Source organism: Pristis pectinata, chromosome 14, assembly GCF_009764475.1.
Source record: "Pristis pectinata isolate sPriPec2 chromosome 14, sPriPec2.1.pri, whole genome shotgun sequence".
Classification (NCBI taxonomy): Eukaryota; Metazoa; Chordata; class Chondrichthyes; order Rhinopristiformes; family Pristidae; genus Pristis; species Pristis pectinata.
In genome coordinates, this window is record NC_067418.1 from 40616205 (window position 1) to 40633087 (window position 16883).

Sequence of the window (16883 nt, forward strand, 5' to 3'; positions counted from 1 at the left end):
TACTGCCCTTCCTTTGCCATCCAGTCATTACCATTCAACTCTGCAACATTGTTCATCCCTCAAAACAGTCAAATTGCATTTTTAAAGTGTATTTAACATAATAAAATGCCCAAAGTGCTTCAAAAGAGTGTTAACAAACAATATTTGAAATCAAGTCACCTAAGTGGACATTAGGACAGGTGACCAAACAACTTGGTCAAAAAGGCAGGCATTAAGGAGACATTTCCAAGAAGGAGGAGGCAGAAGAGTTTAGGGTGGGATTTCTAGAGCTTATGATCAAGGCAGCTGATGGCCCTTGAGGCCAAAACTGAAGGAGCCCAGAGATCTGGGAAAGTTGGAAGGCTGGAGGAGGTTACAGAGATGTGGCAGAGCCATACAATGGAGGGGTTTGCAACCAAAAGTTTTGTGGATGTCAAAAATGTGGATGCAAAAAAGGAGTGAAATAATTCATCGGACAGGTCAGCAGCATCTGAGGAGATGGATTGTTTCATGTTTGTACAATTGTTGGAACTGAAAAATGTGACAGCTGCAAACAGGTTTTAATCAAGCACAAGTGGAGAGAGATGGGGAGGGGGATAATAGCAGTTGAGAGGGGAATGAAGAACAAAAGAGAAGGCCTTCAATAGGGTGAAGGCTGGAGTGATTCAAATAACGGAAGGATGAAGCACAAGGGGTAGGAATGGTGAAAGTATGGAAGCAACAGATGGGGGTAAAGGAGATGAAACCAAGAGCAGAATCATTGCCACTTCATGCTGTCTGAAAGGAAATGAGAGCCATGGGTTATGATATTAAGTTTTGCACCGGTTATTGAGATCACAAGGATAAGGGTTAATGGCAAGATGTAGCAGCACCTTTTCCAATCTCACAGGGGTGACAGGAGTAAGTGAGTTTTTAGTTCTTTTATTTTTAGGCAGTACCTCAGGTCCACTCGTGTGGGGTCTGAGGTAATTGCTGAGGCTAATGTGGGAACCTCAGACTCTTCCAAAGATGGGGCAAAAGGGGCCCGATGCAGCGGCGCGTGATGTGCGACGTGCTTTTATGCAAGTCTTCTGCAATGTTCTGATGCATGGACTCAAGATTCTCAATACTGTCCCGAATGCATCCTTCTCCACTTTGAGTGGTCATAGGTCAGAGATTTCCAGGAGCCAGTGAAGATGTTGCATTTCTTCAAGAAAGCTTTGGCACATCCTTGAATCATTTCCTCCCTCTGCCTGGTAATCTCTTTCTCTGATAGAACTCAGAACAGGTTGTGTATTCTGGGAGTCTGGCATGGGTAAACTACATAGCCTGCCCAAAGGAACTGACTGAGTGTAATTAGGGTCTGACCAGTGAGGATGTTGACCTGAGAAAGGACGCTGACATCGGTTTACTTATCTTTCCAGTGAATTTGGCAAATTTTGCAGTGACAGCGATGATGGTATCTTTCAATTGCCTTGAGATGTCTGCTGTAGGTTGTACAGGCCACCAAAGCATACAGGAGAGCAGGGATCACTGCTGCCCGTGGGTTTTGTACCAGGTTTGAGGTCTTGATTTTCAAATACCCTTTTCCTCAAATCCCACATTGAAGGTTTCGACCTCTTGTCAGTCAGGGGTGGTGGCAAGGTTGGACCCAATAGGTTGCACTGGAATGGAGTCATGGACACTCACATCAAGGACAGTGTCTCAGTTGAGCAAGTGTTCCTTCCAGCCGGTGTTCACTGCCACTCTGTCTGTTCCCGATGAGTATACCAACCCCTCTCCCACACCCTGTTCTTAACTCATAATGGGGAGAAGGCCTTGGGGGTCGAGTCTGTAGGTGGTCTTGCCAGAGTGAAGAACATGCACACGTCATGGCTGCCAGTGAACTTCCTGCGCGTCTTCTGTTCACCATCAGTCCTTGACAGCTTCAGTCTCCTTCAGGCAATGCTCCTGTGACGCTGATGTTTTGGGGGCCAGGTCGATGCTTTGTTTTTACAGTGAAACAACTTGAGGCAGCTCTCTGCATTAAAGGCTCCATTTAAATGCAAGTTATTGCTACACAAACTGCATGCCATCACATTCTGCAAAGCTGAAACACTCATTTTACAAAAATAAAACTGGGGATAAAGTCCCTTTAAGTAAACACCAAAGAACGCTCTTGTCCAGGAAATCACACGGCAGTATTACCAAATTCCACATACCTACCCTGATAATGGAGTGATACAAAATTAAAATATAAAACAGCTGCAGTTTAACATCTGCAGTCGATGTCTCCATAAAAACGATGTATTCGGCCCGTGGAAAGAAAAATAATGAAATAGGAAAAGACTGTTCCTGATCACATGGCTGCACAGCACCAAAATGAAACTTACAAGTCCAAGCGCGCCGGAAGGGCAGGCGACACAGTACGAACTGGGCAATTAAAAAAAAGTTTTCCACGAGTTCAAAGAGCCCGGATCTTTAGATTTAAGACTTTAGAATTTTCGCGTGAAGTGGTTTCACACGTCTCTCGGCCAGTTATTTAAAAAGCGCCCTCGGGAAGATTCTTCCCGCCTTACGACGCTGTCCGAGTTGCTATGTTCCAAGGATAGGATGTTACAACTTTCCAGAATTGCAACGTTAGGGTGTTACGATTTCGCAACATTCCTTGCAACAAAACCTTTGCTATCGAAGATTTTTTCCCCTCGTCATTGTGAAGGGCCAGTGGTTTAATTGGTTCTCACTATTGACCCGACCACTTTTACGTTTCCTACTGAAGTCACATCCACCAACACTGACAGATGCCTCTGAAACACTTGAAGTGTGTATCGTCCAAAGAGGCCACAACAGTGACTTGTACATTGAATGTGCCAACACCTCGAATGTATAGACCTGATAACACTATGGATGTAAAGAAAGTTGTGCACTGTTTTTGTATTTCTTGTATATATATTTTTAATGAATAAAGTTTAGTTTCGAATTTTTAAAAAAATGCTGCAGCTGTGAACCATAGAAATTATCCTGCACCTGAGCCCGGCGACTGGGATTTCCCAGCCAAGCTGACAGATGGTAACGCTTCAGATCAAGTTTCCGCGCCTCTGGATTGCCAATCACTTGCTGGTATTCTTTAGTTGGGAAACGATTATTTAAGCTGAGGGTGTGATAATATTTTGAGCAGTGAAATCCACATCCCAGCCTATAATGTAATTTCAGAACCTAACGCACCGGTCTCGTTCACTGGCTAAAGTACGCATAAACTGACACATTTTAAAAAAAATTTCACTGTACAATAACCTTTAATAAACTTATTGTGAATTCGCCGGACTAACAGTCCTCTCCATATGTTGTTGGAACATACATGGTCAAGTCCACCGATATCCGAAGATACCAATTTTAAGATTATAATATTGCTGTAATATTACAATTGGCTTTGAAGGGTTAAACATCTGAAGCTAGCAATAAAGAAAACTAAAACCACTGCAATAGCAATTCTGTCTGTCAGGGAATGCATTAAATTAACACCACGGTTTTAAATTAGTTACTGGGTGAAGCCAAGCAGGTCAGTAGTGAAGGGCATGTCACGCAAGGTGGCAAATCAGCAGATTATCCTGACACACTCACCTTGTGTGCACTTGTAGATACACATATACACAACACAGAGACGCCAGAGGAATAGATGGATTGTTAGCTTGAAAGTGGATTGAGAATTGTGGAAGTTTCATATTTATTGTTTTTATTGAACATGGCCTGATCAGAAACTACATTCTCTCCTTTCAGATGTTATCAACTATAGGCCAGTTTGATGAGGTTTGGTCATGCCTTGCAGGGTAGGGTAGCGGTTAGCGTAACATTATTACAGTGCTAGCGACTCAGGTTCAATTCCAGTCACTGTCTATAAGGAGTCTGTACATTCTCCCCGTGACTGCGTGGGTTTCCTCCGGGTGCTCCGGTTTCCTCCCACATTCCAAAGACGTACGGGTTAGGAAGTTGTGGGCATGCTATGTTGGCGCCGGAAGCGTGGCGACACTTGCGGGCTGTCCCCAGAACAGTCTACGCAAAAAGATACATTTCACTGTGTGTTTCGATGTACATGTGACTAATAAAGTTGTCTTATCTTCCGTTCACCTTCCTTGAAGGCAAGAAGCATGAGAATGCAGGAACAGACAAAAGCTGTTCATCATTTTGACCTTCTGGCTGAACAAGAGCTTGGGTTTTAAACAAAACATCCAGAAGAGAAAGTTCTTTTGCTAATATGGCCTCGCCCATGAAAGGCCATTGGACAAAGTCGATGACTTCCCATATTTCAGAAGGACAGACATTGATGCTGAAATCCACCACTGCCTTCAATGTACCAGCACACCCTTCAGAGTGTTTGAAGACGAAAACCTCAAACCTGGCACCAGATACATGGTCTACAAAGCCACAGTGATTCCCACACTCCTACATATATGCATCAGATACACGGAAACCTGCAATCAGCATCTCAAAACTCTGGAAAAGTATCACAAATGTTGCTTCTGTAAAATCCTCCTGATTCATTGTGAGAATAGTTAAACAAATATCAGTGTACTCACCTTGGCCAATATCCCCAACGTCAAGATTTTGTCCATGTTCAAGCAGTTTTAATGGCGAGCCAGATCACCTGCATGCCCGATGTAAGTGATCCTAAGCAAACTATATCACATCAAGTGATCTCCTTGAATAGAGTAAATATTTCAAGAACATCCTCGAAGTCTCCTTGAAAACACATCAGGTCCTCTCCAGTCAGGGGAGCTCCAGGCTTAAGACTGCCTATATTGGATGAGAAGCATAAAGGTAGCTCCAAGCGCTTTGAGTTCCTCCATCAAGAGCACATGGAGACTGACCACAAATCCAATCAACCCACCTACCCACCCCGTCAAGCTCCACCTGTGGCAGAATCTGCAAATTCCGCATTAGATTGATTCATCACCTCAGATCCCACAGAACTCTAGTGGAAGTGATGTACCCTTGACCTTGAGGCACTGCCTATGAAAGATTTCTCTCATATTATGCAGCATCTAGCTGCATGATCTGTGAAATCTTTTCAACGTGTTAAACTAAAAGATTCACAATTATGGACATAACAGTCTGCAGAGAAAACCTAACAGGAATTCTGATCAAGGGCCATTGACCCAAAACATTGACCATGTTTTACTTTCCACAGATGCTGCCTGACCTGGTGTGCATCATCTATTCATTTTTACTTCTGTCACCTACAGCTCTTTTTGCTCTTCACTTAGTAAACCACTGGATTATATTTTATTTAATTTACAGTATTTGTTTCCAAAAGAATGAACATCTCTATAAGATCATCAGGACTTTAATTTTTACAATAAACTTTTCATTACAAAGCTATAATAGAATGTAGATTCTTGGGGAGGGTACGGGGAGTGGGATTGTGGTTTATTAGTTCACTAATTCATTGGCACTAAATTCTTTGTTTGTCAGTTTCAAGAACAGCTCCTTGCCTTCAACCATCTAGTTCTTGAACCAACCTGCACAACCCTAATCACTACCTCAGTATAGCAACACTATGACCACTTTGATGCTGGAGCAGAAGAGGGGTCCTGAAGAAGGGTCCGGACCTGAAACGTTGATCGCCTGCTTTTCTCCACAGATGCTGCCTGGCCTGCTGAGTTCCTCCGGCATCATTGTGTTTTTCATCTAGATTCCAGCATCTGCAGTCCACTTTGCACTACAATGGACTTCTTTTTGTTCTAATTGTGTTCTTTCTTGTAAAAATTGTGTATAATTTATGTTTTCCTTGTGAATGTTGCTTATCTGGCCCAGATGGTGTCCCTAGCCGAGTGCTCAGATCTTGTGCTGATCAGCTGACGGGAGTATTTGCAGACATATTTAACCTCTCCCTGCTTCAAGCTCAAGTTCCCACCTGTTTTAAGAGGACCACTATCATTCAGGTACCGAAGAAAAGCAAGGTAACATGCCTTAATGACTACCGACCAGTGGCTCTGACATCCACCATCATGAAGTGCTTTGAAGGGCTGGTCGTGGCACGCATTAACTCCAGCCTCCCAGAGAACCTCGACCCACTGCAATTCGCCTATCACCGAAACAGCTCTATGGGAGACGCCATCTCCCTGGCTCTACACTCAGCTCTGGAGCATCTGGACAGTAAAGATACCTACATTAGACTATTATTTATGGACTACAGCTCCACCTTCAATACTATAATTCCAAGCAAACTCATCACCAAACTCTGAGACCTGGGACTCAACACCTTCCTCTGTAACTGGATCCTTGACTTTCTGACCAACAGACCTCAATCAGTGAGGATAGGCAGCAATACCTCCAGCATGATTATTCTCAACACTGGTGCCCCACAAGGCTGCGTCCTCAGCCCTCCACTCTACTCCCTATACACTCATGACTTCGTGGCCAGATTCTGCTCAAACTCCATCTACAAGTTTGCAGATGATATCACCATAGTAGGCCGTATCTCAAATAACCATGAGACGGAGTACAGGAAGGAGATAGAGAGCTTAGGGACATGGTGTCATGACAACAACCTTTCCCTCAATATCAACAAAAGAGCTGGTTATTGACTTCAGGAAAGGGGGTGGTGTACATGCACCTGTCTACATCAGTGGTGCTGAGGTTGAGATCTTCAAGTTCCTACGAGTGAACGTCACCAATAGCCTGTCCTGATCCAATCATGTAGACGCCACGGCCAAGAAAGCTCACCAGTGCCTCTACTTCCTCAGGAGGCTAGAGAAATTTGGTTTGTCCCCTTTGACACTCACCAACTTTTATTGATGCACCATAGATAGCATCCTATCTGGATGCATCACAGCTTGGTATGGCAACTGCTCTGCCCAGGACCGCAAGAAACTGCAGAGTTGTGGACACGGCCCAGCACATCACGGAAACCAGTCTCCCCCCATGGACTCTTGTCTTTACCTCACGCTGTCTTGGCGAAGCAGCCAGCATAATCAAAGACCCCACCCACCCTGGTCATTCTCTCTTTCCTCTCCCATCAGACAGAAGATACAGGAGCCTGAGGGCACGTACCACCAGGCTTAAGGACAGCTTCTATCCCTCTGTGATAAGACTATTGAACGGTTCCCTTATACGATGAGATGGACGCTTGACCTCATGATCTACCTTGTTGTGGCCTTGCACCTTATTGTCTACCTGCACTGCACTTTCTCTGTAGTTGTGACACTTTACTCTGTACTACCTCAATGCACTCTGTACTGACTCAATGTAACTGCACTGTGTAATGAATTGACATATACAATTGGTATACAAGTTTTTCACTGTACCTCGGTACAAGTGACAATAAGAAACCAACACCAATATCTGATGCTAGGTTCCTGTGATGCTGCTGCTAGTAAGTTTTTCATTGCACCTGTGCATACACGTACTTGTGCATATGACAATAAACTCGACTTTGACTTTTATTAGCTGCAGTTGAGATTTTCTCTGATCTTGTTGTAGGCACTGAAACTGTAAGATTCAACAAGTAACGTCCTTAGCAATCAATAAGTGTCCTTCAGAATTATATAGGATTCAAAGGCATACAACGTTGTAAAAGTTTGCAAAGAGTCTTACTTCAAGTGATGTTGGCTTCGTTATGCAGCAAGTCGTCATGTCACCGAGTTCCAAGAACCAACTAACTCCCCGCCACCAGACGCCCCCAAATGCTGTTTAAAAACTTCCAACCTATGAAGTGGAGGATTACTCAGGCGGCGGTGGGATTGGCCGGACGCTGGCTCCTACCGCCCAATGGCGCTGCGAGCAGCCGACGCATGCTCTTTATGTGTGTGAGCCAGGACGAGGCTCTTTCTTTTAGCGGCCGGGCGTGTGTCGGAGGAAAGGCGAGCGCTCCCACCTCTGCCTCATCTCCCAAGTAAGTTCCCCCGGCCCGCCCGTTCACCCTCGGGTTGGATGGAGCCCCCCCCCCTCGGCCGCCGGCACCCACCCACACCCCCGCCGCAGGAGGAATAAAGTTCTGAGGGGAAAGTGGAGGCTTGAGGCCTAACTGGGGCCAGGCTTCTGAGGGAGCGGCGGGCCCTAACCCCACAGTGTGGAGGGGAGGGGGAACGGCGCCGCCGGCCGGGCTGCTGACAGGGTGGGCGCCGGCTCTCGGCAGGGGAGGGCGCTTCCACCCCGGTGTGGATGGGTGGACCCCGGGGGGAGAGGGGAAGAGGCGGCCTCCCTGCCCGCGCGCGCCGCTCCCACGTGCGGCCGGCTCCCGGGCCCGATTGTCACGTAGCCCTGAGGGCGTCCGCGGGATGGAACGCCGGGTCGGCGGGCGTCCGCGGGATGGAACGCCGGGTCGGCGGGCGTCCGCGGGATGGAACGCCGGGTCGGCGGGCGTCCGCGGGATGGAACGCCGGGTCGGCGGGCGTCCGCGGGATGGAACGCCGGGTCGGCGGGCGTCCGCGGGATGGAACGCCGGGTCGGCGGGCGTCCGTCCGGCCGGGCCGCCAGTGAGAGCTCTGGCCATCTCTGCGGCACCGCTCTCGGCCGCGGCTCTCCAACGTCACTCCTCTGGTGCTGCGGACCCCGGCCGGACAGTGGACGATGCTTGGCCTTTCGCCTCGGTCGCATACGAGTTTCGTTGAAGTGACTTGTGCTCCCCAGCGCTGTCGGCTGTCCCTTCCTCCACTACCGGTCTCTTTTTTTAAAAAAAGTGGTTCAGTAGGTTAACTTGAAGCAGATTGTTAGCTCTGAGGCCTTCTTCGGGCAGAATAGCAGCGCAGAATAGGACAGTGTCATCTTTTCCAGGCAATAAGCTTTCAAATATTAGCTGTCTTAAGTGGGGATTACCTTCCTGAATGTACCATCAGGATTTGAAAAGTTAGAGATTTCTATTGTTTCCCAATCCTCTCTTTACGTTCTACACTGTTGGAATGGTGTCTTTCATTCGAAAATGGGTTTGAGGCATTTGAAGGAACACATTTAGATGTGGATAATGGTACGGTCGTGGTTCTTGATTATTTCAAAGGTTTCCAACTCATCCACCTTTCCTGCTTAAAAGACTGCCAGTCTCTGTTGAAGATATCTGACCTACATGATTCTTTGTGACTGAATATTCCAAAGATGCCCAATGAATAAAGAAGTGTTTCCTTATCGCAGAACCTTAATATGATCCCAGTTTCTAAATTCTCACATCTGAGCATCTATTCCCTCAAGCCCTTTATTTTTGTTAGATTATACCTCATTCTTCTCAAACCCACAAATGCAGCACATTCTACTGCTCATGGGACGGTCCTCTTCCAGGTATTAAGTGAACCTCTGTTGCATTCTGTCTATTATTCTTGGAGGTTAAAGCTGGCCTTTCCTCTAGGTGTATCTCACTGATGTGCTATAATATACCTAAACTTCTGATTCTTAAAAGTTTTGTAAAAGAATATCTATAATTACATGCAACATTTTCTTACAGATATTTCTATTTGTACTGTTCTGGCAGCAGCAGAGCAGACGATATCCTGCATTCCTCTTGGATAACTGCCTCATTGAGATAGTTTGACAGGGCCTTTTTTTTTAATGTTGGTTTTTGGAAGACTTGGGTAGAAGATCACTATACCCGCTGACAGAAATACTTTGTTGTTGAAGATACTAAAACTAACTTCAAAATCTGTAATGTTCCCATTACCATTCTGCCAGGCTTGCAGTTGCCCTTGTTGCCAACTCCCAACGCTTTAAACAGATCTGGGAGTGTGGGGGTGCACGTTGATGCTCTCTATGACCTATTATGGTCATCCTATCTGATTCAATTCATCCCTTTCCAAGAGAACTGTGAAGTCTGCCATGTGAAATTTTGCACACATGATGTGTGTGAGCAGTGGGTTAGAGGATGATTGATACCATAGGTATTGTGCCCTGATGTCTTGAGATGGGAAGGGGTTGGCCCAAGAAGGGATTTTCAGTGACTATAATTGTAAAGGCTTTTGTACAAGATTTACTATTGGATGGAATTGATGACTAAAGTTGAGAGATCTGTTATGGCCCAAAGGGTGACGATGAATTAAGTGATGGCACATAAGTTGAAGGAATGCACTTAAGCAATAGAAGCAGACTTAGGCCACTTAGTCTGCTCTGTGATTCTTTAAGAATATGGCTGATTTTTAAGTATCACTTTACCACACTAACCACATATCCATTGATTTTAATTGCTAACTAAAATGTATGCCATGAATATACTTGGTGACTGAGTTTTCACAGCCCTCTTGATTAGTGAATTCCAAAGATTGACTAATCTTGGATGAAAAAATTTCTTCATCTTCTCTCAACAGCTGACCCCTTGAATCTGTCGCTCCTGGTTCTGGACTGCCCAAACATCAAATCCACATTCGTCTCCTCAACGTTGAGGGTCTGTGACATAGTGTAAATGAGATCTTGGGCAAGCAATGGAGGGCAGTGATAGGCTTGTGTAATTGTCCACCAGAGCTTGAGTACTACAGATATAACCAGCTTTATCAGATGGACCCCAGGAGTAGACTCTTGGTTTAAATCCTGAACTTTTAAAAAAAAAATGCAATATTTGTGGAGTAACTGAGCCTGTAGGAAGAAATTGCAGCAAACCAAAAGTCTACACTCAAAAGATTAAACTAAACTTCAGTTCAACATCTTAATTTTTTAGGATGCGTTACGTCGCAGCTTACCTCCTTGCTGTGTTGGGTGGCAATGAGGCCCCATCTTCGAAGGACATCAAGAAGATTCTTGACAGTGTTGGGATTGAAGCTGATGATGAACGACTGAATAAGGTATTGTGCCTGTTCACACGGGCATTGGTATTCACTGAATTCCCATTTCCTCAAGTAATAAATTTTTTAATGAATTTTAGGTGATCAGTGAGCTGAAAGGCAAGAATGTGGACGATGTCATCACTGCTGGTAAGTTGCCTGTTTAAAAATTGGCTTCATATCTGTTTTAAAATCGTAGGCCTGGGTTGGGGGAGTGGTGCAGATAAGGTTAATTTTCCCAATTCTGCATGATTGCGAAGGTAGGGAAAACTATTCTGGAAAAAAATCCTCATGGAACCAGTTTTTAGAAAAAAATCAAATTACTTTGAAGTGTCTTCATTAGGCCTTTTTTAGACTATGGTAACAATGAAGACTTACAGAAAACATTATATTTGCAAAAATTCTCAGCCTGTTAACAATGGACAAATTTCCCTATTGCTCCAGTATGTTTTTGTAACCTCTCTTTCCAGATGAGGTTGCCAGAGCTGCTGTCTATAATAGTCTCAATCTATCTGCTTAAAATGTCTAAATTCAGAATGATATGGTACTTTTGCACCAACTAGACATGGGGGGCATTCTACCACTTGCTAAGGTCACGGGTGATCTGACTGTAACCTCGGCTTTGCGTTCTGACAGTAACTTTTGTTCATCAAATATGTTTACCTGTACCTATTCAAAGTCTCTGCTTCCACCATTTGAGAAAGAGTTCCAAAGACTTGTAACCCTCAGAAATTCAGCTCATCTGTCTTAAATGGTTGACTCTTACTTTTAAGCAGTGATCTCCTCCCTCCCTAGTTATAGATTCTCCCACAAGAGGAAGCATACTGTCAATCAACATCCACCCTGTCAAGACCCCCTTGGGGTCATGTGTTTCATTCCTATCAAACAAAAAGGCTGGAGTATTGTTCAAGGCTCTGGAGTAGTAGCAGAGGACACTTATAGAATGGTGCCAGAGACCTAGGTTAAAAACTTGGGTATGGGTAAGTGTGGTTGAGTGGTTACATTGTTTCATGGTAGAGAAATGGTTTTTGGACTAGCCTGAATCAGGTTTATTATCACTGACCTATGAAGTGAAATTTGTTTTGCAGCAGTAATACAGTGCAAAGACATAAAATTACTTTAAATTTCAAAAACAAGTAGTGCAAAAAAGAATAACGAGGTAGTGTTCATGGACCATTCAGAAATCTGGCACAAAGGAAGAATTGTTGAGTGTGGGTCTTCAGGCTCTTCTACCACCTCCCTGATAGTAGTAATGAGAAGAGGGTATGTCCTGAATGCTGAGGGTCCTTAGTGATGGATGCCACCTTGAGGTATTGCCTCTTGATGTCCTCAATGGTGGCAAGGGTTGTGCCCATGCTGGAACTGGCTAAGTCTACAACCCTCCATGGCCTCTTGAGACCAGGCTGTGATGCAACCTGTCAGAATGTTCTCCACTGCAAATCTATAGGAATTTCTAAGTCTTTGACGTACTGAATCTCCTCAAACTCCCAATGAAGTAGAACTGGTGTGCCTTCATGGTTGCATCAATGTGTTGGGCCCAGGGTAGATCCTCTGAGATGATGCTGACTCTGCAGCTTGTGCCACAGTGGAGGTGGCAAGTTAAAGTTGGATTCGACTGATGAATAAAGGGCAGGACATTTTCTCTAGATTTAAGCTATTGGTTCCCTACTAAACATTTAAAAAAATATATTCAATTTCTAGATGTCCGTGGCTAACTGAATAGAAAGAGTATTGAAGAGGTCACTACTGGATTCCAGTGATGGTTAACAATCTTGAATAAGATGATAGAGATGTCAAATGTTCTTTGGTAGTTATAATGATGGCTCGGTTGATTGCATTGTTGCTCCTCAAGTTGGAATGTTTTAGGTTAAAGACCTTTCCTGGGCTTGGTTTTCTGACTGGAGGGAAGGAGTTGGCACCAGTACACTTACTGAATATAAACAATCTTGAGTTGGGTGTACAGAGTATAATATTAAAGTGTGCACATAGCTCAACTTCAAAGTATAAGCAGTTAGGGTTTTAGCAAATTTGAGGAAGGCTTGTGAAATGATCTTGTATTTGGCAAGTACAGTTTAAAACCACATGCAGTTGTGTTATTAATAATGGGGAATATGGTGATAGTGTTAAATGGAGTGGACAAAATGGATTTGATTGTAGTCGGGTAAAACAAGTTGATCACACACTGTTTATTAAGCACATGCATAGATTGAAAGCGACAAAAGTCATTGTAGGGTGTGAAATAAGAAATCTGTATAAAAAGGCTAGCTATACCCCTGCTGGCATCATCTTCAGTTTTACATTGAAGCAAGGAAGAATATGGAGGCTTTAGAGCAGATGTGGAGGAGATTGGTACCAGAGATTTATGGTTTAATTTGAGGGATTAGATAGAATTTTGAAGTCAGTAACCAAAATCACTGATTTATAGCAATTGGCAAAGGGCAAAATTGGAATTATTTTAATAATCAGAGACATTGTTTAAGGATGCAGGTTGCTCTTTAAGGAGATGTGTGATTTGTGGCAAAAAATCTTTATCTGAAGAATCCCAATGGAGTGCACCATTCTCTGGGAAAGATGAACATGTTCATGAAGATGGTCAACATACATGCTGTGGACTGAAAGACTTGTTTTGAGCTGTGTAACTTTGGCTATTTTCTTAGTAATTATAACTTATTAGTACTTAGTACTAATAGTGCAAGGAAGTACTTCATGCTGAATAGCAAATTGAATGGCCCTTTAAGATGCTTGTAATGTTGTTTCCTATTTGAATGCATTAATGAAATGGAGTATTTTTCTCTTTAAGCTATAGTCAACCGCCAGTTGCCTAGAGTAGTTGACTGAGTGGGAACCAAATGTGTAGGGAATGAGTGCCTTCTCCAAAAGTTATTGCAGGCTTCCAAATGAGTTGTCCGAAGCAAGTTGAAGTGTACTTTCTAATTAAATTAGGTGAATTAATTTGTATGAAACTTAACCATGGCTTATGGTGGCAATCTTTGTTACAGCTTGCAACATGGGATCAAGCCCTTGGCTAGACCACAATCTAGATTGAAACTCCAGTGCAGTACCAAAGAAGTGTTATATTGTTGAAGGCACCATCTTTCAAAAAGATGTTAAACCAACACCCCATTGGCTTTGTGTGGATGGCAACTATCCCATGAAAGTATTCAAGAAGCATCAAGGGAACTCTGTCCTGTTGTCAATTTTCCCCCAGCAAGGTGCCTTAAAAAATTTGATTGGATCTTAACTGAGCTTTCAACAGTGCAATAAGGGCAGCATTTTAAGGAAACTACTTCAACTTTAAAGTTTTTCTCCTTGGTTGGGTTGTTCCATGTTTTACATTTATGGCTGCTTCTAACAGTTGGTTATGGATCAAATGTTTGTTTCCCTAAATTTAACCTGTGGTTGCGGTTGGTCATTGATTTATGGATTATTTGTATTGAATGTCCATTTTTAAGGAGCCATTTATTATGTCTTTCACATCCAAAGGTCATGTAGCTGAAATACTCTAAAGCATTAATTACTATTGTAATGTAGAGAGAAGAGGTCACTTATGTGAGCAGTGTTATTGGAAAGAACAGTGATTGGATTGGCTTTATGGAGTGTGGGTTCGGAGAAGAATGTTGGAATGTCTCTTCATATCATGTCATGGGATCTTTTCCATTCACCCAAGCAGGCTGAAGAAATCCTGGTTAACTTTTGTTCTTAAATTTGCCTCCAACATTATTGCAGTGTTGTATCACTCGCTCTAAATGGTGTTCAATGTGGGCTTTTTCTCTTCTAGCCAGAGATAGAAAGCCACCACCCTGCCAATTATTCATCTTGAGGCAAGTGTTTGTAGCTTAGTGTGATGACTAACAGTAAGCAGGGATATTCATATGTTTCATTGTATACTTAGTGATTCCTGTATGATGGCAAGTTGGGAGTTCAATAGAACTTTTTCAGAATACTTTTTAAAATTGAGTTACTACAAACAGGCAATCCAGAACAGAACAAATATCCAAGCATACTGGAAAGGTTAACACTGGCCCTGGAATTTGCCGTCTTCTGTCGAAGATGAATGATATCCTGGGTTGGCGTGCAGCCACAGTGCTGCTCATCTTTAAAAGGGGGCTCAGGAGGTGCAGAGAACTAACATTTCCAAGTTATTAGAATAACATCCGTGGTTGGAGAATCTTAGAGTTTAAATATTCAGATGTGGGAATACTAGCAGCATACAACATGAGTTAACATAATCATGCTTAATATTTTTTGAAGGCACCAATGCAGCAGAAACTTGTAGGGGAAGTACTGTAGGAATGGTCCACAGAACTTTCAGAATCCTTTTGACAGCTTGCCCATCAGATGATTAGGTGCTCAGAATGTCAAACCAGATCTTAAAAGGGTCAGAGCTGAAGCAGTGGAGAATACAGTCAGGTTCCCTTTGTTTAGAAGTAGATGGTGGTGCCAGTTTGGAGGTAATATGCATGCAGGGCTTCTGGGGATTGTACAGATTTGTGAAGCTCTTTGGTCCTCTATTCTTTTCCTTGCATCACAGTGAATCATACATCCTGATTTTCCCAGGGCCACAATTCAAGTTGATTGCTCATCTTAATTTAGTGTTTATCAAGAGCCCTTGTTTTTAAACTATGCCACTGCAAGTGATCTAACCTTGTATTATTTAAGTTGAAACTTAATTCAGATTTCTGGGAAAAATTTCTTCAGCTCTATGAATCTTGTGCCTCATTCCCTGAATATTCACTTCTGTATATTTTTAAAAAATGTTTTAATTAGTAAGGTGACGAAGCTTATTCTGAAATTGTGTAGGTATAAAAAATTATCTTAAGTTTGTAGTTTCCTTGTCAGGCAGCCATGAAATTATATGCTTGTGTAGAAGCAACCTGGGGCAAAGGACTGACATGGAAAATGCTGCATACCCATGACAGAGTCGACCACATGTGGAGAAATGGCTTAGAAACACACAGGATTAAACCTACCTTACCTTTGGATTGTTGAACTGACTGACTAAGCCCCAATTAACTTTCAAATCTATTGGGTTGGGGGTGAGTAAACAGAAGAAATGAGTTGACCAGTTGTCTCATTTAGGCAATGCCAAGCTTGCAAGTGTACCAACTGGAGGTGCTGTTGCTGTTAGTACCACAAGTGCTGCTGTGCCAGCTGCAGCTGCTGCTGGTAAGTGTTCTCTTTTGTTTATCTGCCTTAACTTCTATCTATCTATAATGAAGGGACAGTGAAAAATGTAAATTAGTATGAAGCTTGATGCACTAGTTAATTTACAGCACTGAAGGCAAATCTGACCAGAAAGAATATAAAATTGCATTGGAGAAAATCTCATCACAGGGCATTGATGTGGTTGTGCTCTATAACACAATGGGGGGGTGGGATGGCAGCAGGGTTATTGGTACCTCTGGTTCTAAAATAATGGACTCCAGTGAGGACATAGAAGTATTAACTTCCAGTGTTTAATCCTACAGCATTTTATTTGGCTGGTTTTAGGGTTGAGATCTGCAGCCACATCTGTGTTGATTTTTCCAGAATGCCAGTATCAAAAAGAACTTGGCAATGTATTGCTAGGATGTACATTTTAATGGTGCCTACAAAAGGGCTGCATAGTTTTATTCAAATTCCAAAAACATATATCCTGGTTTCTGTACTATGTGACTGTTCAGTGTTACTGATGAGGAATTGGTGAATTAGACAAGGCATCAAAGAAACAGTAATAACTGGGATGTGGTGTGCAAGCTGGTATATTATGCTCTCAACTCAATATCGGTGTCCTCCCTGTGATTAGTTCCAAAATGTTAATCTGGTTTTTGGTTATTTTAGATAATTTAGTCTTATGGGATTGAGGACCTTGGTTTTAACTTTTTTTTTATTTTCAGTTGAAGAGAAGAAAGAGGAGAAGAAGGAAGAGTCTGAAGAATCAGATGATGACATGGGTTTTGGTCTCTTTGATTAAATAGAAAACTGTCTTAAAATAAACTGTTCTAATGGATGTTTTCTTGTGTTTGTGTAGTGGTATGTATGAATGTCAAATATTTGAGAATGGCAGTTCTTGTATTTAAAACTGGCACACAACTCCCATGCTATTTTCAGAAAACACATTTTGGCATAGTGACAGCATCAAAGGCAAGATTGAATCTGTTGGGTAGTTTCAGCTAAAAGCAATTTTTGGTCAACAATTTAAATATGAATACAAGTTTTGTTTTCTGGTAGAAA

General features: G+C 43.0%; 2 protein-coding genes across 2 annotated transcripts in view; one reads left to right on the forward strand and one right to left on the reverse strand.

The window, feature by feature from the left end:
• The window catches only part of pidd1 (p53-induced death domain protein 1), a 52031-nt gene extending 49707 nt beyond the window's left edge, over positions 1-2324 (reverse strand). Inside the window, exon 1 of the mRNA XM_052029704.1 lies at positions 2164-2324. The gene's annotated coding sequence lies outside the window, so the exon portion shown is untranslated. The remainder of the gene's footprint in view (positions 1-2163) is intronic.
• A 5377-nt stretch (positions 2325-7701) lies between these two features.
• On the forward strand, positions 7702-16659 carry LOC127577908 (60S acidic ribosomal protein P2-like). The gene is made up of 5 exons (XM_052029558.1): positions 7702-7828; positions 10568-10691; positions 10772-10820; positions 15750-15836; positions 16547-16659. Exons 1-5 carry the CDS (start codon positions 7728-7730, stop codon positions 16621-16623), a joined length of 438 nt encoding a protein of 145 aa, XP_051885518.1. The 5' UTR covers positions 7702-7727; the 3' UTR covers positions 16624-16659.
• Positions 16660-16883: the final 224 nt, after the last annotated feature.

Excerpts from the sequence above, each read along its gene's own strand:
- LOC127577908 (XM_052029558.1), top strand. The coding sequence starts at position 7,728 with ATGCTCTTTATGTGTGTGAGCCAGGACGAGGCTCTTTCTTTTAGCGGC. Across the intron at positions 7,829-10,567 it reads ACCTCTGCCTCATCTCCCAA|GATGCGTTACGTCGCAGCTT; the intron begins GTAAGTTCCCCC and ends TTAATTTTTTAG. Across the intron at positions 15,837-16,546 it reads GCCAGCTGCAGCTGCTGCTG|TTGAAGAGAAGAAAGAGGAG; the intron begins GTAAGTGTTCTC and ends TTTTATTTTCAG.